The sequence below is a fragment of the Cnephaeus nilssonii genome (assembly GCF_951640355.1).
Source record: "Cnephaeus nilssonii genome assembly, chromosome: 4".
NCBI lineage: Eukaryota > Metazoa > Chordata > Mammalia > Chiroptera > Vespertilionidae > Cnephaeus > Cnephaeus nilssonii.
In genome coordinates, this window is record NC_137075.1 from 76,931,244 (window position 1) to 76,956,437 (window position 25,194).

General features: G+C 38.3%; 1 protein-coding gene across 1 annotated transcript in view; it reads left to right on the forward strand.

Moving 5' to 3' along the window:
• Positions 1-25,194, forward strand: part of MNAT1 (MNAT1 component of CDK activating kinase) — a 200,233-nt gene that overhangs the window by 118,112 nt on the left and 56,927 nt on the right. Inside the window, exon 7 of the mRNA XM_079768395.1 lies at positions 13,776-13,897. Within this exon, the coding sequence (XP_079624521.1) occupies positions 13,776-13,897 (122 nt within the window). The remainder of the gene's footprint in view (positions 1-13,775; positions 13,898-25,194) is intronic.

The window sequence follows — 25,194 nt, forward strand, 5'->3', positions numbered from 1 at the left end:
TGACCAGGAATCGAACTGATGACCTCTTAGTGCAGTGGTCGGCAAACTCATTAGTCAACAGAGCCAAATATCAACAGTACAATGATTGAAATTTCTTTTGAGAGCCAAATTTTTTAAACTTAAACTTCTTCTAACGCCACTTCTTCAAAATAGACTCACCCAGGCCGTGGTATTTTGTGGAAGAGCCACACTCAAGGGGCCAAAGAGCCGCATGTGGCTCGCGAGCCGCAGTTTGCTGACCATGGTCTTAGTGCATGGGATGACGCTCAATCAACTGAGCCACATGGCCCGGCCTTACTTTGAAGCAGACTTTTGAAAGGTTACTGTTCATATGGTGATGATTGTGTGTGCTAATTTTATCTGGTGGTAGTAACTAACAGACTGTGGAGATGGTGCAAAATATCTCTTCTCTACTTGCTCCTGATGAAGTTGATGATACAAAAAATAATTATTATTATGGGTAGCATGTTGTGGACACTTGATTCTGCTATGCTTTTTATTTTATTTTATTTTTTCCTTTAAAATAATTTTACAGGTGAAACTAAGGATTGTTAAAAAAAAGTTGCTCAAGAGGAGAACCGGGGTTTGACTACTTGGACTCCAAGGTCCATGTTTTTAACATTGTATTATTCAAAGGGGTTATATAATACAGGGACTTTAAAAAAATAGAGTGTATGCTTGCATTCTTGATGGAAGGAAGAGATACAGATGGGAAAGCTGTTGTGGTGTAGAGAACCAAAATAAATGGAGACTGGGAATGTTCTTGCAGCTGCTTTAAGTTATTTGGAGGTTAATCTGGGTTAACCTGCTTGACATTGCAACTATGGGTTCTTTGGATGTTATTTTTAATTATATGACTTCAACAAGAGTAGTTTTGGATATTATGGAAATCTTAAAGCACATGCATTTCAAAACGAATTGAGGATTTAGTCATTTAAAACATATCACCAGCATTGGCATAATAATAGAACATGGTGTAAGGTCAGGTCTTCAGGCATTTTTTTAAACATATTTGATCCATTTTTTATATGGATCAATTTTTATGTTGCCTCATATTGTATAAATTAATATTATGAATACGACTGGTTAGTAATTTTTTTGCATGCTAATTATATCTATTTAAAGATGTAATGACAGTAAAACACTTAAAATTTAATATATTTAGTTTTTTTCTGAAAGACTATATATGTGGAAAAAAAATGTTTCTTGTTTTGGTAATGAATTAAAAAATGTCCAAACTCATAACTTCTACTTGTATTCCCTAGACAGAGGGAGAAAGTATTAGGAATATAAATTGTTTAAAACATCTTTTCTTCGAAAAAATATGAATAGGTTGCTTAAAATGTTAAACTTTAATGAAATAGATTTTTATTTAACTCTTCAGTTATTTTGTCTTCACAAAATATATTTGGTGGCATCTATGAACATGTCTGTTTTGCTTACTGCTAAACCCCTAATTCCTAAATATGTATCATTAGATTTTTTCACCATTTAAAAAAGTAGTTCAATAGTACAAATAACATAAAACTTATCATCTTCACCATTTTTAAGTTTACAGTTCAGTGGTATTAAATACATTCATATTGTGCAACCATTTCTACCATCAGTTTCCATAAGTCTTCATCTTAAAAATGAAACTCTATACCCATTAAAAAATACTCCCTTCCACCATAGGTCTACAGTTTTTACATTTAATAGTAAAGAAAAAAATAAGAAGAATTTAGAGCAATGAAATATTCACCTAAATCAACATATTTCAGTTTCCTTTATGTTGAGCAATTAGCTGATAAGCTAGTTTGAACCTGACTTTCAGGGTAGCATACTTTTGTGGTTATATTCTTTTTTTCATTTCAACAAGGCAAGTCTTGATGATAGATCAATTAGCAAATCCTGAAGAATTAATGTAAATAGTGTGGTAACTCAGAAAATCCTCCTTTCCTCAGGGTATCAGATTTACTGTTGGATTAAGGAAGTAGCCTGGCAGCAGTCTTGTGTATCAGTTCAAAATTGTTTAGAATGGGAAATGTTTATATGTATGTTTGTATGTATGTATGTATTTTTCAATTACAGTTTACATTCAGTATTATTTTGTATTAGTTTCAGGTGTACAGCCTTGTGGTGTTACAGCCATATACTTTATAAAGTGATTCGCTCCAAAATTTCAAATACCCACCTGGTACCATACATAGTTATTATAATATTATTGACTGTACTCCTTATTGTATAAGGCTTATACTGTACTTTATATCCCTGTGACTATTTTGTAACAACCATTTTGTGCTTACCCCTTCACCTTTTTCATCCCAACCCCACACCTCCTCTCCCTCTCCCCCTAAACTCTATTCTCTGAATCTATGGGAAGTGTTTTTAAAACATTATGGGAAAATTAATTAAAACTGAGCTTTGAAATTTAAAAGAAATCATAAAACTGTAAAAGTAAAGGCTAACGTTTTCTCTGTAATGTTTTAAAAATACCTATAAGAACGCTGTAGGAAGATTTTTTTAAAAACCCATTTTCTTCAAGTATAGATTCTTGAAGACATGTGTTTATTAATTAATTCATTGCATTGACCTTGCTAAGGGGACAACAAGGCAGGTAATTATCCTTAGGTCTGCGTATTAAAAGTATTATTTTTGAATGAATATTAAGAGATCAACTTTAACAACTCTTGGTATAAATGATTTCTATGCTAACTTTTTACTCGTAAAATGAATCTCAATATGCCATACAATTGGTGACAAATAAGAAACTGTGCAATTAAGAGGAGATCTGTTTATTTAAGGGCTCTCAAAAGTTGTAGAAGATTATACTTGGCTATGTGTGAAGGATAAATGTTGCAGAATAATGCCCCTTAGTTTTCCTTTTATAATAAATCTCAGCTATGTGTTCAGCACAAGGGCTCAGTGCCAAAAAGAACAGGTTCAACTTGTCTGTGAGGATTTGCACCACAGTAAAGTGCACAACTGCTTTTTGTAGAGGTCGTTGTGGAGGTCATAGTCATGTACAGTTGAATGAAAGCAACTTTAAAAACATAGAATGGATAGTATTAAGGTTCAAGAATCAATGTTAATTTAAAACATAAGAGGATGGAAAATCCTGAACAACACTCTCATATACAGTATTCACTTTATATATGTTTATACCAGTATGTTTTCAAATGAATTTAAAACGAGTTCTTTGGCATGTTGTGCCAGCATATTTTTAAAAGAACTTCAAAATCACTTTTATAATAATTGCCCAGACTTGGAAACATTGACTCTTTTAATGTTAAATTCTGAGCAGTGCTCTGAGCAGATTTCGGATATTAAAGGTAGGCTATGATGGTGGTAGAACAAAGTATACAGGTGTGTGTGTGTGTGTTGTGTGTGCTGCGTGAGGTCAGAGGTGTGTGTGTGTGTGGTTAAGTTCTAATGAAAAGGCAGAAGTGATCTGAAGGAGAATGCCTACCTGAATCATATTTCTCTTGATCTTATGATTGAAATGTTCCAAGTCAATAACAAATAAAATACTATCTTATATAATACTAGTAGCCCTGTGCACGAATCCGTGTGCCAGTAACTTGCCAGTAGCTCGCTGCCGCCTTCCAGTAGCTCTCCGCCCACTGCCCCGCTCTCCTGTAGCTCCCCCCAACCCACCCCCCTCATAGCTTGCTGCCCTGCCCCCTCCTGTAGCTCTCCGCCACCTGCTTGTAGCCAGTAGCTCACTGCTGCCCTCCTGTAGCTCTCTGCCCGCTGCCCTGCCCTCCTGTAGCTCCCTCCGCACTCCCCTCATAGCTTGCTGCCCCACCTCCTGCTGATCCATGATCCGGTCATTACGCAGTCGGTCATTACCTTTCACAGTGTAACGACCATTTGCATATTACAACTTTATTATATAGGATGACTTTTCCCCAAGTATCTTCACAAACACTTTCAATTTTTTTGTAGTAAATAGAAATAACTCAGAAATAGCAGGTGGAGAGACTATAAGTCTCATGACTCCAGCCAGTAGTATCTTTGGGTTTAGTATAAACCACACCAGAAAATGATACAATTAAGTAATTAAGCAGATGCAGAGCTTACCTAGAGTTGTGTTTTATCTAGTTGTATTTGGTCATAGAGTGACTGTTTCTTTTTCTTTTTAAAAATGGTAATCAAAATGGTAGGCAGCCATTATTTTCAGTGTAGAGATTAATTAGTAATCTTCAGAATATGCTTCAGCAAATGCAGCTGATTGGCAGTGTCACCTGTCTCAGCAACTGGTAGAATGTTAGTGCTTTTATTAAGCCTGTAATTTCCAGAAGTGCTTCAAAGATGTTTTCATTAAAGTCTCCCATATAATTACTTTCTTTGTTCTCTAGGGCACTACTTTACTAAATGTATCTCTTTACTTTTTTATGTGTTTTACTTATGAAGGTTATAAAATAAAATTTAAAAAAATTTTAACTAAAACTGTGTATACCTGTGTTTGTAGAATCACCATTTATGCTCAGTAAACATATACTTTTCCCAGACAAGACACTTACCAAGTGATTTTGCTTTTGTAATTTGTATCGTAAACATAAAACATATGTTAATTTTGAAAAATGATGTGTTAAAAGTATAGTAAAATATAATTTAGCCCGGCCAGCGTGGCTCAGTGATTGTCGACCTGTAAACCAGGAGGTCAGGGTTCGATCCCAGTCAAGGCACATGCCCGGGTTGCAAGCTTAGTCCCCAGTGGGGGATGTGCAGGAGACAGACAATCCATGATTCTTTCTCATCATTGATGTTTCTCTCCTTCTCTCCCTCTCTCTTCCTCTCTGAAATCAATAATAATAATAATAATAATAATAATAATAAAATACATATATAATTTAAAGGATTGGTCATTATAGTCAGCTTTCTAGGAAGGTAGTTACTTCTACATTGTTAGGAATTATTCTTGTTGAAATAGTCTTTCTAGTTCATATTTCAAAGTATATTAATTTACATAGATTAATAGACAAACCATCCATTTGTATATTATTTGAGGAAATAATATTTTGTTTGTTATGAAAAGAAGACTTAATTTCTATTATTTCTAAGAGAGCATCTAAAAATGATGAAGCACAGCCCTGGCTGAGTGGCTCAGTTTATTGGCAACTGATTGATGTTTCTCTCTCTTTCCATACCTCTCTATAAAATCAATAAAAATTGAGGATTAAAAAAAAAAGATGAAGCACATATCTCAGTACAGGTGAAATTTGCATCAATTTAAATGTATTATGAAAAAACCAAGTGTGAATATTTTCTAAAAAACGTCATGTTTTAATGAACTAGTACTTCTATACTAATTAAAAAAGCACTCATACTAATATTTTAAAATGAACGCTTTCTATTAAATATAAATATATATTGTTAAAAGCTTGAAAATAGAATCAGTTCTTGTGGTAGCATAGCCTTTCTATCATACCTTCACAGTGCCTAGTATCTACTAAATGTTAGATAAATGATTTTTCATACTGTAGTCCTGTTATAGAAAAGTGCTTGGTGCATTGCGGCAGAATAGGATTTAAAACCTGGGTAGATTACTTGGCCTTGAAAAACTTCACTTTCTTTTCCTATAAAACAGGCAAAATAATAATTATCTCTAATGTATATGTAATACTTACCATGGCATATAGTAAATATTCAATAATTATTTCTGTGTTCTTTCCATGGAATTCAACTGCTAATAATTACATTCCATATGTGCATGACAATTTATGTGGAATTGCAAGTGAAAGAGAATCAGGGAATCCTAAATACTCTATTCTGCATTTACAGTCCAGATTTAATTGCATGGTGGTTTTGTGAAGGCGGCAGCAGCAGTGGTGGTGATGAGTGTGGAAGGCAGTTTAGAATGGTTAGGGTATCTATAATAATAAAAGCATAATATGCTATTAGACTGGATGTCCTTCCCGACGTTTTTCTGGGACGAAGCTGGGGCTGCAGCTGCGGCTGTGAGGGAGGGATCCAGGCAGCTGCTGCGGCTGCGAGGGAGGGATCCAGGCAGCCACTGCGGCTGCGAGGGAGGGATCCAGGCAGCCACTGCGGCTGTGAGGGAGGGATCCAGGCAGCCACTGCGGCTGTGAGGAAGGGATCAAGGCAGCCACCGCAGCTGTGCAGGCCTACTCTTGCACAAATTTCGTTTATCGGGCCTCTAGTCCTATATAATAAAAGGCTAATATGCAAATTGACCGAACGGCAGAATGACTGGTCGCTATGATGCGCACTGACCACCAGGGGACAGACACTCAATCCAGGAACTGCCCCCATGGTGGTCAGTGCGCTCCTACAGGGGGCGCACCGCTCATCCAGAACCTGGGGTCACGTCTGGTGAGCGCAGCGGCGGTGGTGGGAGCCTCTCCTGCCTCCACGGCAGTGCTAAGGATGTCCGACTGCAGGCTTAGGCCCATTTCCCACCAGTCGGACACCCCACGAGGGCTCCCAGACTGCGAGAGGGTGCAGGCCGCACTGAGGGACCCTCCCCCCACCTGAGTGCACGAATTTTGTGCACCAGGCTTCCAGTTTTAATATTTGCTGTGTCCTTTTAAGACAGAAGAAGAAAAACATCAGTTGCAGCTTGGCTTAGTTGTCTACTTATTTTCTACAATGGGAATGGCACAATAATGACCCAATCTGTAGTTAAATGACCTCAAATAGAATCAGGAGATGTGTTATGTGATTTTTTTGGGGGGATGGCCCTGAGTAGGGGATTGGAGAGAGTTGGATACTGTTGTATCCTTACAAAACATTTGTTCATTTATGAAACAAACATTCGTAGGCACTGTAGTAGGCACAGAGTTTAGATCTAAGCTTTTTGCTAACTTTTCACTGAAAAATATTTTTGCTTCAGAAGATTACTAATTTTATGATGTGCTATTTTTGTTTTGTTTATATAATAATAGTAATACTTTTAGAGAATTTTATATAAAGTAATTTTCATATTTTATCACATTTAGAAATTTAGATTTATGTATAAGTTGTCATTGCTGTTGGTTAGAGAAAGTTTCACTTAAAGTGCCAAGATAAGAATTCTTTCTTGGAAGCTATTTTTTGTAATTACTAAAAGTAAGCTAAAATGCTATATGCCTGAAAAGTTGTTTTAAAATTTTGTCAAGTACTGTTTTTCTTAAAGTTAATGTAGACTCTTTTAAGGAGACAGGTTTTCTCTCACCAAATAGACTCCTTGATGTTTTTCTTTTCTGATCTTTTTATAGAAACAGATATGATTTGCTGGACACTCTGTCCTCTTGGCAACAAATGGTGGTTCAGTAGCGAGACAAGCATCAGAGAAAGAATGTAAAAATAATAACTTATTTTCAACACTACCTCATTTATCAGTGCTCAGGGAAAAATAAAACCTAGAACAACAAAAACAAACAAAATACAATCTCCTCTTTGGACTCTACCTTTTCTTAAGGTACTGCCATCTCCCTATTTTTATTTTGCCTTATGACTTGATGAAAACAGTAATCAAGTTCACTCAGTGTTTCTTATTTCTTCTATCATTGATATTCTGGCTCCTATTTTCACTACTATGCTGAAGTTACTCTTGGTATTGAAATTTCCTTCACTGCAAATGCTATTCCCCCTTTCTCCCCTCATATTTCAGCCCCATTCAATCTTTATTGCCCATCTCAAATATCATTTTTTCTCCATAAATTTAATTGAATGAACATTCAAATACCTGTCATGTTCAGCAGACTCATATCATTTGTACATTTAACTTATTTGAATTCAACTAAAGTTGAAAAAAACACCAAACTAGGGAGAAAAAATAGCAAAGAGTTCTTCTCTTCCCCTATAACAGCGATGGGCAACCTTTTGAGCTTGGTGTGTCAAACTTCGCCAAAAAACTGAGCATAACTCGGGTAGTGTGTCACTTTGAGGAAAAAACTAACTCCAAGACTCTAGTCGCAAATGTTTCATCCTCAGGAGCAGCAAATGTTTCATCCTCGGCATGCGGCCGCGTGTCATCAGAAATGGCTACGCGTGTCAGTGCTGACACGCATGTCATAGGTTCGCCATCACTGCCCTATAAAGTGTTTTCAAAACAACATCGTTGCCAAAAGGAAGCCAACTATTTTATCTCGTTTTCCACAGAACAGTAATCTATTCCAATGCTAGAGGAAAATCTAGCTGAATTGGATTTATACAAAGATATTATGGTTTGCACAGAACAATGTATACTTTATGGGCTATGTTTAGGATTTTTGAGGGGTTATTTTGAACAGTTTTTGCCTTACTCTAACTTTAGAACCTAATCTTTGTGTAAAATGTGACTTTACTACTACAGCTATGTTGAACTTGAGTCAGTCACATCATTTAGGACCCTTCTGGGTAACATTTGGATCTCTTTTGAATGTTTTAGGTATAGCACTATCTGAGGCAGAGATAACTAGCTTAATTCCTATTTGTCTTTATTTTTGCATTTTGGGGGAGATAAATCTGTATGAATGTAATAATAGTCACAATAGGTAAAAGCAGGAGAAAATGCTATGGCTTTTTATTTCATGTTCACCTATCTAGTTTGAGATGCTTGGCTTTTTTTCTTTTTAATGTACAGACCTTATCCCATTAAAAATATTTTTATTGACTTTAGAGAGAGGGGAAGGGAGAGGGAGAAAGAGATAGAAACATAGATGAGAGAATTATCGACTGGCCACCTCCTGCACGGCCCCTACTGGGGATCGAGCCCGCAACCCAGACATGTGCCCCGACTGGGAATCAAACTGGTGACTTCTTGGTGCATGGGCCATTGTTCAACTATTGAGCCACACAGGCCAGGCAAACGCTTGGCCTTTTTTAAATCAATTGTATGTGACCACAGAGATATTGTTGCATTTAGTTTCCATATGAGCTGTAATAGTTCTACTCCAATGCAAAGGAATTTATAGAAATCTTTTTTTAAACATGCAGGGTTAGGTTGTAACTATATTTGAGATGCTTTAATGATAGTAATCTTTTAAAATATATATTATTTCCTCTAACATTTTAAATTTCTAAATGTGTTACATTTTATTTTTGAAGTTTTTTTCTCAAGGAATAGTTTATATTGGTGTAACAATAAGAATTGCAAAACAGAATTGATGTATTATTATTATTACTTTAAATGTTTTTATAGACTTCTGAGAGAGGAAGGGAGAGGGAGAGATAGAAACATTAATGATGAGAGAGAATCATTGATAGGCTGCTTCCTGCATGCCCCCTACTGGGGATCAAGCCTGCAACCCTGGCATGTGCCCTGACTGGGAATGAAACTGACCTCCTGGTTCGTGGGTTGACACTCAACTACTGAGCCATGCTGGCTTGGCGAGTGGATGTATTATTAAAGAGTTTTGTTTTTTTTTTCTGTGATAATTTGAAGACTAAATGGTGCATGTTGTAGAGATGGAATTGCAAATACATTTATTTAATAAAGCCTTAAAGTAACTTCAGTGCAGTCAAAAGATTTGATGACATCAGAGACAATTGATAGAAATAGTTTTGGAGACTTGGCTTGGGCAAGTGAGAGTACAACTCTTTTAGGGCTATTTGACTTTTAATTTATTTAACAAGAAGCTTAAGCCCAACTAAGTGGTTATATAAATTATTCTTTGATGTTTTAAAGCATAACTTACATATTTGAATGGAACTGATCATTATTGAAGAGCTAGAGAAATATAGTGCTGTTCTTAGTGTATTCAGGATGAAACTTTGAATTCTGGAAAAGCTTGTTTACTTTGAGAAATAAAATTTTGGGAGAAAGTTAGTAATCTAACTATTGGGCACCATATTTTAAAAGACAAGAAGTGCTGGATTCCAAAATGGTGGCAGAGTAAGTAGAGGCTATATTGACACTCTCACAGGACCAAACTGGAAATACAACAAAAATATAGAAGAAACATCCTGAAAAATCAACTGAGGACTAGCTGGAGAGAACACTAATAAACAAGGACAGAAAGTGGAGACCGCATAGAGACTGGTAGGAAGGGCAGAGGCATGAAAGGGCTGTCTGGGCTCCCACAGGCAGCAGCTGAAGTCCCAGAGAGATATCTCAGCTGTGGAGGGTTCCCACTGAGAACTCTGGTGTCTAAACCCCAAGCTGGGCCCCCCAGCCCAGAGCACCAGAACTGAGAAAGGTGCCTACATAACATCTGGCTATGAAAAGCAGCAAGGTTGCTGTCTGTCAGCGAGAGACAGCTGGAAATGCAGGCACCCTCTTAGTTCTCAGTGGGAACCCCCCACACCTGAGATATCTCTCCAGAACTTCAGCTACGGTCTGTGGGAGCCCAGCCAGCCCTTTTGCACCTCCGCACTTCTTAACAGCCTCTATATGGTCTTCATTTTACGTCCTTGGTTATCAGGGTTCTTTCCAACTGGTCTTCAGTTGATTTTTCAGGGTGGTTTTCTGTATTTTAGTTATATTTCCAGTTTGGTTCTGGGAAAGTGTCAATGTAGCTTCCACTTACTCCACCACCATTTTGGAATCGAGCATCTTTACATGTTCTCATTAGCCATTTGTATATTTCCTTTGGTAAATGTCTATTAAAATCTTTTTAACACTAGAAAAAATTTTGGGGGCTTAAAATTTTTCTTCAGTTATAACATTACTTTGCATATATTCTAGATACAAATTATTTTATCTTTACTTTTTAATCCTCACCTGAGGATATGTTCATTGATTTTTTGCAGGGGGAGGGGGTGTGATAAGGGGGAGAGAGAGAGGAGAGATCAGTTGGCTGCCTCTAGTCTGTGCTTAGACTGGGGATTTAACCTACAACCTAGGTATATGCCCTGACTGGGAATTGAACCTGCAACCAGTTGGTATACAGAGCAATGCAAACAAACAAATAGTCCAATTAAAAAATAGGCAGGATTCCAGCTGGCGTGGCTCAGTGGTTGAGTGTTATCCTATGAACCAGGTTGTCACGGTTCAATTCCCTGTCAGGGCATGTACTCTGATTGCAGGCTTGATCCCCAGTGTGGGATGTGTACAAGATAGCTGATCAATGATTCTCTCTCATCATTGATGTTTCTCTCTCTCTCTCCCTCTCCTTGCCCTTCTGAAATCAATAAAAATATATTTAAAAAATAAACAGGAGACCTGAACAGACACTTCTCCCAAGAAGACATACAGATGGCCCACAGATATATGAAAAGATGTTCAACTTCATTAGCTATTAGGGAAATGCAAATCAAATGCAGTGATATACCTCCTCTCACCTGTTAGAATGACTATTATCAACAAGAGGGGCAGGCTTTTCTTAACCTGTGTAGGGCACTATAGGTAGATTCATTTTTTTAGAAGTTGGATTACTGTGATATAGTGTAAGATTTAACTTGCCAGTTTCATGTTTATTTAAAAAGGCTGTGAAACATATGAAGGTTAATTGTTAAAATAATGTTAATGGCCCTAACCAATTTGACTCAGTGGATAGAGTGTCGGCCTGCAGACTCAAGGGTCCCAGGTTCGAATCTGTTCAAGGGCATGTACCTTGGTTGCTGGCACATACCCAGTAGGGAGTGTGCAGGAGGCAGCTGATCGATGTTTCTAACTCTCTATTCCTCTCCCTTCCACTCTGTAAAAAATCACTAAAATATATTTTAAAAAGTAATGTTAATGAAGTTTTCCAGGTATTTCACTTTTTTTCTGTTTCCTGTATATTATTCCAGTAAGATAAATGAGTAAATTAGAACATTCAAAACTCATCTTTAAAAATTGTGGTAAAATATATATAATATAAAGTTTACAATTTTAATAATTTCTGAGTATATAGTTCTTAGCATTACAAGCATTCACATTGTTGTGCATTCATCATCATTATTCATCTCCAGAGTTTTTTATCTTTTCCAACTAAAACTCTGCACCCATTAAATACTAACACCCCATCTCTTGGCTCCCCCAGCCTCTGGCAACCATCATTCTACTTTCTGGCTCGATGAATTTTACTACGTTAGAATCGGAATTATACAATATTTATCCTTTTGTCACTGGCTTATTTTACTTAGCCTTATGTCTTCAAGCTTCATTCATGTTGTACCATGCTTCAAAAAAATTTAAGGCTGAGTAATATTCCATTATGTATATACTAGAGGCGTGGTGCACAAAATTTGTGCACGGGGTGGGGGGTGTCCCTTGGCCCAGCCTACACCCTCTCCAATCTGGGACCCCTTGAGGGATGTCTGACTGCCCTTTTAGGCCCAATCCCAGTAGGATCGGGCCTAAACGGGCAGTTGGACATCCCTCTCACAATCCAGGACTGCTGGCTCCCAACTGCTCGCCTGCCTGCCAGCCTGATCACCCCCTAACCACTCCCCTGCCAGCCTGATTGACGCCTAACTGCTCCCCTGCCAGTCTGTTTGCCCCTAACTACCCTCCCCTGCAGGCCTGATACCCCTAACTGCCCTCCCCTGCAGGCCTGGGTCCCCCCCAACTGCCCTTCCCTGCAGGCCCGGTCGCCCCTAACTTCCCTCCTCTGCTGGCCTGGTCACCCCCAACTGCCCTCCCTTGCAGGCCTGGTCCCTCCCAACTGCCCTCCCCTGCAGGCCTGGGTCCCCCGCAACTGCCCTTCCCTGCAGGCCCGGTCACCCCCAACTGCCCTCCCTTGCAGGCCTGGTCACCCCTAACTGCCCTCCCCTGCAGGCTTGATCGCCCCCAACTGCCCTCCCTTGCAGGCCTGGTCCCTCCCGACTGCCCTCCCCTGCTGGCCATCTTGTGGTGGCCATCTTGTGTCCACATGGGGGCAGCCATTTTTGACCACATGGGGGCAGCCATCTTGTGTGTTGGAGTGATGGTCAATTTGCATATTATGCTTTTATTAGATAGGATACCACATTTTGTTTATTAATTCATCTATCAATGGTATCCATTAAGTCTGCTCTTCCATGGGTAGCTTCTGTCTTTTGGCTATTTGAATAATGCTGCTATGAACATGAGTGTCCAAATATCCGTTTGAGTTCCTACTTTCATTACTTTTGTAGAAATAGAATCGTTGGCTCATGTAAATCACATGTCATTGACTATGTGTTAATTATATGATGTGGATTTCACTAACATAATGAATTGTACCCATGGGATAGCAGACATAATGGGTATTATTTTTAGTGTAAGAAAGTTAGTCCTTTTTTTTTTAATTAACTTTTTTTTATTGATTAAGTTATTACATATGTGTCCTTATCTCCCCTTTGTCCCCCAATGCCCCCACTCATGCCCTCACCCCCCTGTTGTCTGTGTCTATTGGTTAGGCTCATATGCATGCATACAAGTCCTTTGGTTGATCTCTCCCCCTTACCCCTTCCCTCCCCTACCTTCCCTTTGAGGTTTGACAGTCTGAAGGATGCTTCTCTGTCTCTGGATCTGTTTTTGGTCATCAGTTTATGTTGTTCATTATTTTCCATAAACGAGTGAGATCATGTGATATTTATCTTTCTCTGACTGACTTATTTCGCTTAGCATATTGCTCTCCAGTTCCATCCATGCTGTTGCAAATGGTAAGAATTCCTTCTTTTTTACCGCAGCATAGTATTCCATTGTGATGATGTACCACAGTTTTTTAATCCACTCATCTGCTGATGGGCACTTAGGCAGTTTCCAAATCTTAGCTATGGTAAATTGTGCTACTATGGACATAGGGGTGCATATATCCTTTCTGATTGGTGTTTCTAGTTTCTTGGGATATATTCCTAGAAGTGGGATCACAGAGTCAAATGGGAGTTCCATAGGTTAGTCCATTTTTTAAAATGATTCAATTAAGTATTAATATGAAAGTAATATTAAGAGGTATTGCTTTCCTTCATTTTTCTAACAGAGTCAGCATATTTCATTAGCACCTATTCAAAAACTTGAAGAAGCTCTATATGAATACCAACCATTGCAAGTAGAGACATGTGGACCACAAGTTCCTGAGTTTGAGATGCTAGGAAGACTTGGGTAAGTGCCCGAAAGAACTTCTCATTGAATAGCTGATGTTTAGTGCTTTGTTTTTACCATTTTGAGCTGACACTTTAATGTTATTAAATTTCAGTTTACGGAATTTTATACTCTTTTATAAAAAAGCATGGTGCTTTGCCCAGCTGGTGTGGCTCAGTTTTTGAGCATCTTCCTATGAACCAGGAGGTTACAGTTTGATTCCCGGCGAGGGCACATGTCCAGGTTGCAGGCTCAATCCCCAAGTGTGGGGCATGCAGGAGGCAGCAAATCAATGATTCTCTCTCATCATTGATGTTTCTATCTCTCTCTCCCCCTCTCCCTTCCTCTCTGAAAGCTATGAAAAAAAAAAAGGAATGGTGCTTAATACTAAGTTAATACTTTTAAAAAAAAAACTATTTCGTTAGTATTTTTTGAGATTGAAATTGGATGGTATTAGTTCCTTTTTAAGGCTTTCCTTGGCAGCCTTATTGAAGTAGCTGTTCATTTTCAACTCACTGCATATTTTTTTAGAAAGAGGGGTTTAATTTAGTCTGTAGTAAGCCAGTAAACATCTGAGAGTTGAGCTCCTTACCATGAAAAAAAAGTAGATTTACTCACTGTCTGCTGTATACAATGAAACAGTATTATGAGAAATGAGCCACAAAATATATTTTGTGAAAAGATATATTGTAGAGCTGGCCAATGGCTCAAAAGTTATATGCATCCATTTTGAAAATGAATGTGAGATTGTGTCTTTTGTGAGGTTTAGAGATGATCACAGTCTTTCTCAGGGGTACAGGTAGGTGTTTGTATACAGACACAGACTTTGTTGGATGGAGCAAATCTATTTTGTTGTGGTGTTTCAACATAGATTATTGAATGAAAAGATGATCCAGTATTGGTTGTTTCCTAACAAAATAAAGTGTAAAGTTATAATGTGAATAGAAAATAATTGGTACTATGAAACCAAGTAATTAAGAAAAGATCCTAACAGCAAAAACTAGATGAAAAAATAGATAAAATCAATATGAGTCTTCAAAATCAAAATCAAAGTCTTGAAGATGATACATGGTATTTTGTATATGAACACGGAGGCTCCAAGGTCAAATTACTATTAAAATGATAGATAATTTACTTATTGGCGATTTGGTAGATCTTATGATTTTCTTTAGTTCTGTGTGCTCTTCATGTCCTACGATCTCCAAGCATGAAGCCAAGGGAATGTGAAACAAAATCTAAAACGCCATTTGAGTTTGAGATAACAAATTCATAAAAAAATTGGCCTAAATACTATAACTGTAGCTTGAGGAGACAGACAATATAAGGTTGTATGATGTAAAAAGTTATAAGTGAAATAGACATTGACATCTTATATCTTAAAATCTTTACTTTTATGTATGTGAAAATAAGTATTTAAAATAGTACTCCTCTGTTACAGGCTGATTTTCCAATAATTTTGTTATCAAAATTACATTTGAAAGATCATAGAAATTGCCTTGCATAATAACAATGCACAAGTAAAATGTATGACAACAATTAATACAAAGGGGTAAAACTCTGCTGTTGAAATGTTCTTATACTATGTGTGGAGTGGTATAATAGTATCTGGACATAAACTATAATAAGTTAAAGATGTTTAATATAAACCCTAGAACAACTACTAAAAATGTAAAACAAAGTGGGATAGTCAATAATTCAGTACCAGAGAAAATAATAAGATCATAGAAATATTCCATTAATGAAATGGAGGGCAGGAAAGGGGGGGGGGAATAAATGGGACAATTAGGAAACAAATAGTATGGTGGTAGATTTAATATTAATTATATCAGTAATTACATTAAATGCAAATGTTCTGAACAAACACCATCCAATAAAACTTTCTGAAGTGATGGAAATATTCTGTCAATGCTATTGAAGATAGTAGCCACCTGTAAAATGTTTCTACGGAGCACTTGAATGTGTCTAGTGCAATAGAAGAATTGAATTTTAAGCTGAATTCTATGGAGAGCAGCTACAGCATTCAGACAGGATCGAGCCTGGGACTGACTTGTGGCAAAGCCACATACAAGTCCCAGCTTGGAGGGCAAAGCCCTCCCAGGATGGTTATAGCCAAAGGCTATGGATGTATGTAAGCTTGACCTTATACTAGTAGTCCGACCCTGCAGTCCTAGGTAGCTGAGAGATGTGGGCTGTGAGGGGTGCAGCAAGTGCTGCCAAAACAAGGCTTGATAGAGTTCAGAGATGGCAACAACAGGAGAGAAGCAGATTTGAAATTTGCAAGAACATTGTAAACATCTTGCCCTTGTTTTGCTTTGTGTGATCTGACTATGAAATAAAGCTTCGGCTTACAGGCTGTGTCACTGTTTACTCATCCAGGCGCAGTGATCCACCCGGTCCCAACTGTATTCTCTTATCTGTTTTCTTTAATCCTTCACTGCCCCTCTTCAGGTTCACCCCTGGCCGTGCTGGATGCAGTTCAGAATTCAATATGATTTAAATAAACACATATGGCTTGTGGCTATCATATTGGATAGCACGGGCTCTAAATACTCCAAATAATAAGCTGAGTTTGCCAGATTAGATTTTAAAAAGCAATATTATTTGAAGCCATAGGCTTTCTTACTTTTTTCTTATTATTCTAGATGTAAGAATATATACTATAATTTATCTATTATAATTTTCAGAAATATTTATAGAGAGACTGGAGAAGTTGCCCTATGAAATGACTTTTCAGAGAATGATTTGGTATCCTCAAAGGTGCTGCTCTTAAGGTACAAGGAATATTAACTTCAGTTGACTAAAGGTGTAATTGTTACATACCTGTCCCAAGAGTTGGTCCACATCTTTGCTAGAGATTGTATCTAATAAGCCCCAGTTATCCCTTTACAGCAGGTTCTCCCCCTCTAGCTTCTATCTTCTTTCTTTTTCTATTCCATTTTATATTATGTTATTCTACAGAGGGGACAAGTTTAATTTCTTTAGAGGCAAATAGAAAAAAAATTAACTACCTCATTTCCATTTTCTTATATCTGCTCTGAAATCTTTATGGCGTGAAGTTAAGAATAGTACACTTGTACTTTCACTTTAGTTGGTGAAAAACCGTGGATGCAATCACTTTCAAAATAGTTTTAATTGTATAATTTTGGGAGTGGGTGACATAAGGTCTTGGGAGAATGCCTCCTAAAAACTATGTTTTTGTCCTCATGTATAACTTTGATAAAGGATGAAATCAAACGTATATTGCTATGAGGTTTTAGGTGGTTTTTACTGAGATCTTTCCTAAAGTTAGTTAAACTTGAGCAGTAGATGAAGACTAAATGAGAATCTCTCATTCAGGAGGGTATTATAAATATATAGTTATAGTTAAGATTGCACTGGCAGTACTTTTCGGATTTGCTGAAGGCAATATATAAACATGTTTTATTAATTCTGTGCCAGTGGGAGCAAGCATTGGGAAAACTTAACTGCTAATTGAAATTCCCCAGACTATGACTTAAGTGGTTAGTAAAGTCTCATTGATTGGCACTGTGAGACTGTCTTTGTAATCATCAACTGGCTTTCTAGTGAATATTTTACTACCTTCCACCCAAAGAAGAATTATTCCCTTAACTGATATAAGTTATAAGCATATATCAACTTCATTCATCAATTTCAAAATTATTTAATCAGCTATCACTACTGTTTTAAATAGATATGTGCTTTATTTAACATGAGCTGTTCATTTGTGAGCATATCCTCTCTAATAAAATGGTAATATGCAAATTAACCATCACTCCGCTACATAAGCCACGCCCACCAGCCAAGCCACGCCCGCCAGCCAATCAGGGTGAGTATGCAAATTAACCCCAATCCAAGATGGCTACAGCCACAGAGAGCAAGGTTTCCCAGGTAACAGAGTAAGCCAAGCTTTCCATAGCCATTGCAGGCCTAAGCCTCCACTCAAGCTACAAAGTTTCAGTTATAGAAGGTAAACAAATTCAAACAAATGGCGGCAGAATGGAGCTTGAGAAAGCAGGCCAGGGTTGCCGGCGGCAACAGGGGAAGCAAAGCTTTCCACACACCCTGGCCGGGCTCACCCGCTTAAGGCTACAAAGTTTCAATTGTAGAAGGTGAATTAACTGCCACAGAAATGGCTGCCAGAGCCCCAGGCTTGGCTCCGCTCCAGGCTACAAAGTTTCAATTGTAGAAGGAAAATAAATTCCAGATACCAGGGCCTCCCCTTGGGTTGCCAGGGGGCGTGGCCGGCCTGCAAACCACCACAGGCCCCTCGCTCAGGCCGCCCCATGCCCCAAGGGAACCCCCACCCTTATCTGTGACACCCTTCAGGGCAAACCAGCTGGCCCTCACCCGTGCACCAGGCCTCTATCCTATCTAATAAATGAGTAATATACAGATTGATCATTACTGCAACACACAATATAGCTGCCCCCATGTGGTCAAAGATCCTGCCCCCATGTGGACACAAGATGGCCACCACAAGATGGCCAGCAGGGAGGCACCCGGCCTGCAAGGGAGGGCAGTTGAGAGGGACCAGGCTTGCAAGGGAGGGCAGTTGGAGGTGATCAACCCTGCAGGAGAGGGCAGTTAGGGGTGACCAGACGGGCAGAGGAGGGAAGTTGGGGGCAAACAGGCTGGCAGGGGAGCAGTTAAGCATCAACCAGGCTGGCAGCAGAGTGGTTAGGGGGTGATCAGGCTGGCAGGCAGAAGAGGTTAGGGGCAATCAGGAAGGCAGGCAGGCAAGCAGTTGGGAGCCAGCAGTCCTGGATTGTGAGAGGGATGTCCGAGAGCTAGGCACACTAGGTGCGCCCCTGTGTGGGCTGTTTGCAGTCTTGTTGTAGTTGAGCCTTGATTGCTGTTGGCATCACTGGGAGAAATTGACCTCCAGGCCAATTGGCTGTGAAGACCAGCTGTGACTATAGTGGAAGCGCTGCTGTGCAGGAAACACCCCTATGAAGCAGGACTTGCTTTAGTGGGGCTTTGGTGCTCACTGAGTCTGCCCCTTGAGTGTGTCGCTTGTGGATGTGTGGAGTTGTAATCTGGCATGGTCTGAAGCTGTCCATTGGGTGCACTGGCTCTGGAGTCTCCCCAGAAGTGTAAAGTCAGCCACTGCCTGGGGCCACCCGAAAGGAGCTACAGAGTGATCAGTAGATGGCTGCTATTTGTATTGGGCTAGGAAGTGCCCAGGTGAAGCCCCGGTGTGAGGCAAGGCAGGATGGTTCTAGTGCCAGGTCTTGGGATAGGTTTGGGACACGCTGACGCCAGCTGCTGCTTGTGATGTTGTTACAAAATTTTCATTATGTTTTCTAACTGGTTCTTGCTTAAATATACTTTTATTTTGTGTCAAGCTGCTTTACTGAGCTCTAATAATTTTAATTGTTCTATTAGGTGAATATCTGGAGTTTTATTTGAAAGTCAGTCATCTGTAAAAATGAATTTTTTTCTTTTAAATGCTTTATCTCTAAGTTCAGTTTCATATTTTTATTACATTTGGCTAGAGCTTTTTGATCTGGTGTTATATAATTCTGGTAATTGCCTTTTTTTTGTTTCTGATTTTGAGTGTGTGTGAATGCTTTGAGTATTTCATCATTAAGTATCATGTTGACTGTTAAGTGATGTTTTTTGTTTGTTTGTTTACTCATATTGAAGACATTTCTGTTTTTTTGGTCAAGGTCTTTACCTGTTGACTAATTATAATGGGTTGCCTAAGAATGAAGAAAAGGTGTTTGCTTTGTTTTATGCTTGTTTTGTTTTGATGCTGTCCAATTAAATTTAGATCTTAGTTTTAGAAAAATCAAAGAACATGGAAAAATACAAAAATCACAAAAATGATTGCATTTTTGTGTGTTTATAATATATAACATATATTATACTTTGTTTTAATTATGAGAGTATTACTAAATTAACTCTTTTTTACTGGCCATGACAGCAAAATGTCTTTAGTATCTTTTTTTTTGTTTTTTGCATTTGAATTAGAAATCAACTCACACATCTAACACGAACTTCTTGCTTAAAGTTTCAGTTTGGCTCTAGTCTGGTAAGTTTTACATCTTTTTTATGCAATCATGGAAAAAATTATGTTTCTGCTTCAAGCAGTTGTCAAACAAGCTTCTTTCATCGACAGTCAGACACAGGGCAGCTGAATGAGGCTGTTTAGTCTAGAGTAAATGCTCACGAGATTACAAGGTCACTAAGGAAATGTAATTATGCAGCTGATTCCAGAATAGTCTTTCGTAGTAAGGACTTTAAGAGTATTAAATCACAATATTAATTTTAAAAAGTATATATTTTCCAAAATTAAGCTCAGAAAGAAAAGCAGCACCAAATAAACCAAATTATTATCATGAAATATAGTTTTAATTCACATTTTTTAGGACCCTAAAAAAGCAAGTTCAGTTTGTTATTGGAATTAGGTCAATTCTTTCCAAATCACTATAAAATTCATTAGCCCCTGTATTTCAATATATATTGGGAAATGAAATCTCATAGTATTTACCTCATGTTAATTGAGAAAACAATTGGTATTTAGCACTTCCTTTACTTTTGTTACTCATATGATTATCAGGCACTTCCTGTGCCAGTTTCTTTTCTTCTAGCTGCTGAGAAAATAGCTATGAGCCAAAACAGAGAAAATAAACACCTGCTGTCATTAAGTTTACATTCTACTGGGGTGAAACCAACAATAAAAATACATGAATGAATCTGTTAGATAGTAATTAGTACTTTGAAGACAAATACAGCAGTATAAAGGGAAATATAGTGATTGCAGTAGAGTGCTGTTTTTGTAAAGGTAGTGGTGGAATCTTTTGTAGGATGATATTTGAACCGAAATTAATTAAGCAAAGAAGCTAATCATGTGATATCACAGGGGCAGTCAGAAGGAACTGTTAAGTGCAAAGGCCCTGAGGTGGGAGTGTGTGAGGAAGAGAAAGCAGACCAATGTTAGAAGCAGAGTGAATTGGGAAATGACAGGAAAGGAGGTCAGAGGGGTAGCAGGTTTTTATGTAGGAGGCAGGCTGAGCACAATTAAATCATGTCCAGTTTTTTAGATAATGGTCAAGACTTGGGCTTTTACTTTGATGGGAAGTCATAGGAGAATTTTGGAGTTGGGTGTATTATTTAACTTAGAAATATCTGTTATAGGAGAATTGATGGTAGGATGAAAGCAAGAAAAGTTGCAGCAGTCCTGGTTAAGATGGTAGTGGCTTCTAATACTAAGCCAGGGCTAAGGAGTAGATTTGAAGTAAACAGTGACAGCCCAGTGATTGTAAAGGTGAAGAAATAGAACTTAAATTCTTGGAGCATTTAAGTTCTCGAAAGCTTGTGTTTAAAACTTTCAACTGGAGGACATCTGAAAACTGCTAGAATTAATCCTAAAGAAACAAATATATGAACAGTATTAAAATTTCTGGAATTTATTGTGAATAGATGTTTATTAAACTGTCAAACTCATCCTTATTATTAAGATACTAGAGGCCTGGTGCACGAAATTCATGCACTCGGCAGGGGGGTGGGGAGGTCCTTCAGCCCGGCCTGTGCCCTCTCACAGTTTGGGAGTCTTCGGGGGGGATGTCTGACTGATGGCTTACACTCTTAGCACTGCCATGGAGGTGGGAGAGGCTCCTGCCACCGCCGCTGCACTCGCCAGCTGTGACCCCAACTTCTGGCTGAGCAGTGCTCCCCCTGTGGGAGCGCACTGACCATCAGGGGGCAGCTCCTGCATTGAGCATCTGCCCCCTGGTGGTCAGTGCGTGTCATAGTGACCGGTCGTTCTGCCATTCGGTTGATTTGCATATTAGCCTTTTATTTTTTACTAGAGGCCCAATGCACGAAATTGAATAGGCCTTCCTTCCCCCTGCCGCTGGCAGGCGCCTGGGACCTGGGTTTCCCTCACAGCCCTGGCTTCGTCTGGTCCAATTAGCATATTACACTTTTATTATTATAGATTATACAGGATTTCCTAGTTGCCCTGGCTGGGAGGCTCAGTTGGTTGGAGTGTTGTCTGGTACACCAAAAGGTTGCCGATTCCATTCCCAGTCAGGGCACATACCTAGGTTGTGGGTTCAGTCCCCTGTCACAGCACCTCTGGAAGGCAACTGATCAGTGTTTCTCTCTCACATCAATGTATATGCACCTCATACTGTTGCAGTAACCTGGTTATTATTTAACAGGAAAGGAGTTAAAGGGGACACCAAATAGTATAGGCATACCATTTATTCAGCTTTGCAAAAAAGCTACATGTAATACTCCAAGTTTGTCCCCCACTGATTTGTGGAGGAAGGGACTAAACAAAGGCAATTTAGACGCATGCTAAGTAAGGTCTAAGTGACTTGGGAGACTGACTGCCCGCCAGTCACACCGGGAAACAAGTAATTGGCCAGGATGGGCATGACCACTGCAACCTCGAAACATAAATATTTAAATTTCTAGACAATGAATTGAGCTCTCTCTCTCTCTCTCTCTCTCTCTCTCTCTCTCTCTCTCTCACACACACACACACACACACACACACACACACACACACACATGCGCATGCATGTGCTCCAATGCTCCCCTGTGCACACATGCTGCATGGCCATGTTGGGCTCCACACATGGACTGATAGACTTTAATCTGGCCTAATTTGAACCACCACGGCTGCAACATCAACAGAAACTCTGGACACTGGCTCTCTTTCTGGTTCTGCCAAACTCCTAGCTGCCCCTTTTTCAGGACTGGCTTGGGGGAAATGGGACATTGCAACCCAAGGGATGTAACTCCACGCCAATAAAATCTTCTATCACCTCTCATAATCCCTTAAGGGTTTCTGAAAGTTATTTCAGCTCCACTCCAAAAACCACAAAAACAGTGGAGGATTCCCATTCATTTATCCCTCTAGCAGTCCACCTACCTGCCTATAGTACTTATACACTTAAAAACTATAGCAAGTAAATTATGGTACAAAAACAACATTAAAAAAATGTTGACGTGTTCTTTTAGCAAAATTAGTTCAAGTTCTTGTCTCATGTTTTGTGGAGTGAAATCCATCCTGCTTAATGACAGACTGGATGAGAATATAGTATTTCCTTTCTGCCCTTAAAAATTCACGAGTGACTGCCAATGGGCATCAGGGATCTGTTTTTGGGTGATGAAAACGTTCTAAAATTGGTTGCACAACTCCATAAATTTAATAAAAATCATTGAATTGTACACTTAAGAATATATAGAATATATTGGTAACTCACTGATTTTTGAGAAAATTCACCCAATATATTGTCATAGCCTCTTAAGAGATGATGCAAAAAAAAAAGCAATAATTTGAGCAGTGCAGTAAAAAAAAACCCCAGAATTATATAGTTTCGATTTATTTAACTATTGCATCATTCTTCATGTGATTTAGTCATTCTTTTGCTTATTATTCTTACTGTTTTTTTAAGCATTGTAGAGAATAATTGAAATAGTAGGATGATAAAACAATAATGTTTCAAGCTATAGTAAAAATAAGGTTACTAAGATCTCATAATCTAAATTACCTACATGGTAATTTAATTATGGCAATTTAGAATAATTTTATTCTTTTTAAAACAGTTTTACAATAAATGGCACATATTTAAAATGCATGGTTTGACAAGCTTTGATGTATGTGTACATACCATTATGCCATCTTCACAGTCAAGGTAATGAACATATCATCAGTTCCAAAAGTTTGCTAGTGTCACTTGTTAATTTCTCCTTCACACCTCTCAGACCTCCATCGACAAACTACTCATATGCTTTCTATAACTAGATTAGTGTCCATTTTTCAGAATTTTAGGTTCCTTGGCTGTGGCACTTTCTCAGACTTTCCTAAGATCTGCCAACATTTTGAGTGGGATTATTGAATCAATAGATTTGGAGAGAATTGGTTCTGTTTTAAAAAGAGTCTTCTGATTCTTGAACAAGGTATATTTTCCAATTTATTTAGGTCTTCTTTAATTTCTTTCAGCAATGTATAGTTTTAGTGTACAGGTTTTATATATAATTTATCAGATGTATCCCTAAATATTTTATATAATATTATTGTAAATGGTTTAAAAATATTTTATTTATGATTGCTTATTTCTGGAATGAGGAGATAGTTAAATTTTGTATATTGATCTTATAGCCTGCAACTTTGCAAAATTCATTTGTTCTAATAATCTTTTGTAGACTCATATAAATAATCATGTCATCTGCAAATGCTCTCTTATTAGTAATACTATAAACTTTAGGCTTGTCACAGCCTCTTCATTTCTTCAGCTCTTTATCACTATGAAATGATCCTCTTTTTTTGTTTGTTTTGTTTATTTGTTAATCCTTACCCAAGGATATTTTTTGTCACTGATTTTAGAGTGTGTGTGTGTGTGTGTGTGTGTGTGTGTGTGTGTGTGTGTGTGTGTTTTGGTGGGGGAGATGTGAGAGAGAGAGACATTGATTGGTTGCCTCTTGCACCTGCCCCAACCGAGCTGGGGATGGAACCTGCAACCCTGGAATTGAACTCTCGATCCTTCAGTGCTTGGGTTGACACTCTAACCACTGAGGAACACCGCCAAGGCTAAAACGATCCTCTTTATTTCTGGTAATATTCTTTGCTGTGAAATCTAATTACTTTGATATTAAAATAGCTATTTCAACTTCCTTTTGACTAGTGTTAACATGGTTTGTTATTTATGTTAAAAATATAATGGGCTTTACTTGTTATTATTAAATGAATACTTGACTCTTAAACAGTGTGGGAGTTAGGTGCACTAACCCCCCCTCCCTCGTGCAGTTGAAAGTATGTGTATAACTTTTGACTCCCCCCAAACTTAACTATTAATAGCCTACTATTGACTCGGAAGCTTTACTGATAATATAAACAGTCTATTAAAACATATTTTTTATGTTAAATGTATTACATAACTATTCTTACAATAAAGTAAGCTAGAAAAGCATTTTATTAAGAATATCATAAGGGCCTAAGCTGGTTTGGCTCAGTGGATAGAGCATTGGCCTCTGGACCAAAGGGTCCCAGGTTACATTCTGGTCAAGGGCACGTACCTTGGTTGTAGGCTCCTTCCCCACCCGGGCCCTGGTTGGGGCTCCTGCAGGAGGCAACCAACCAATGTGTTTCTCTCACATCGATGTTTCTCTCTGTCTTTTCCTCTCTCTTCTAATCTCCCTAAAAAAAAAAAAAAAAATCCATGTAGTTCAAACATGTGTTCTTCAAGGGTCAACTATAATAAATATTTTTCAAATTTTTAGCTTTAATTTTTAATATGGAAAATATAGGTAGATATAACCCACCTAAACAAAAGCTTTTTGGGAGTCCTCAGTAATTTTTA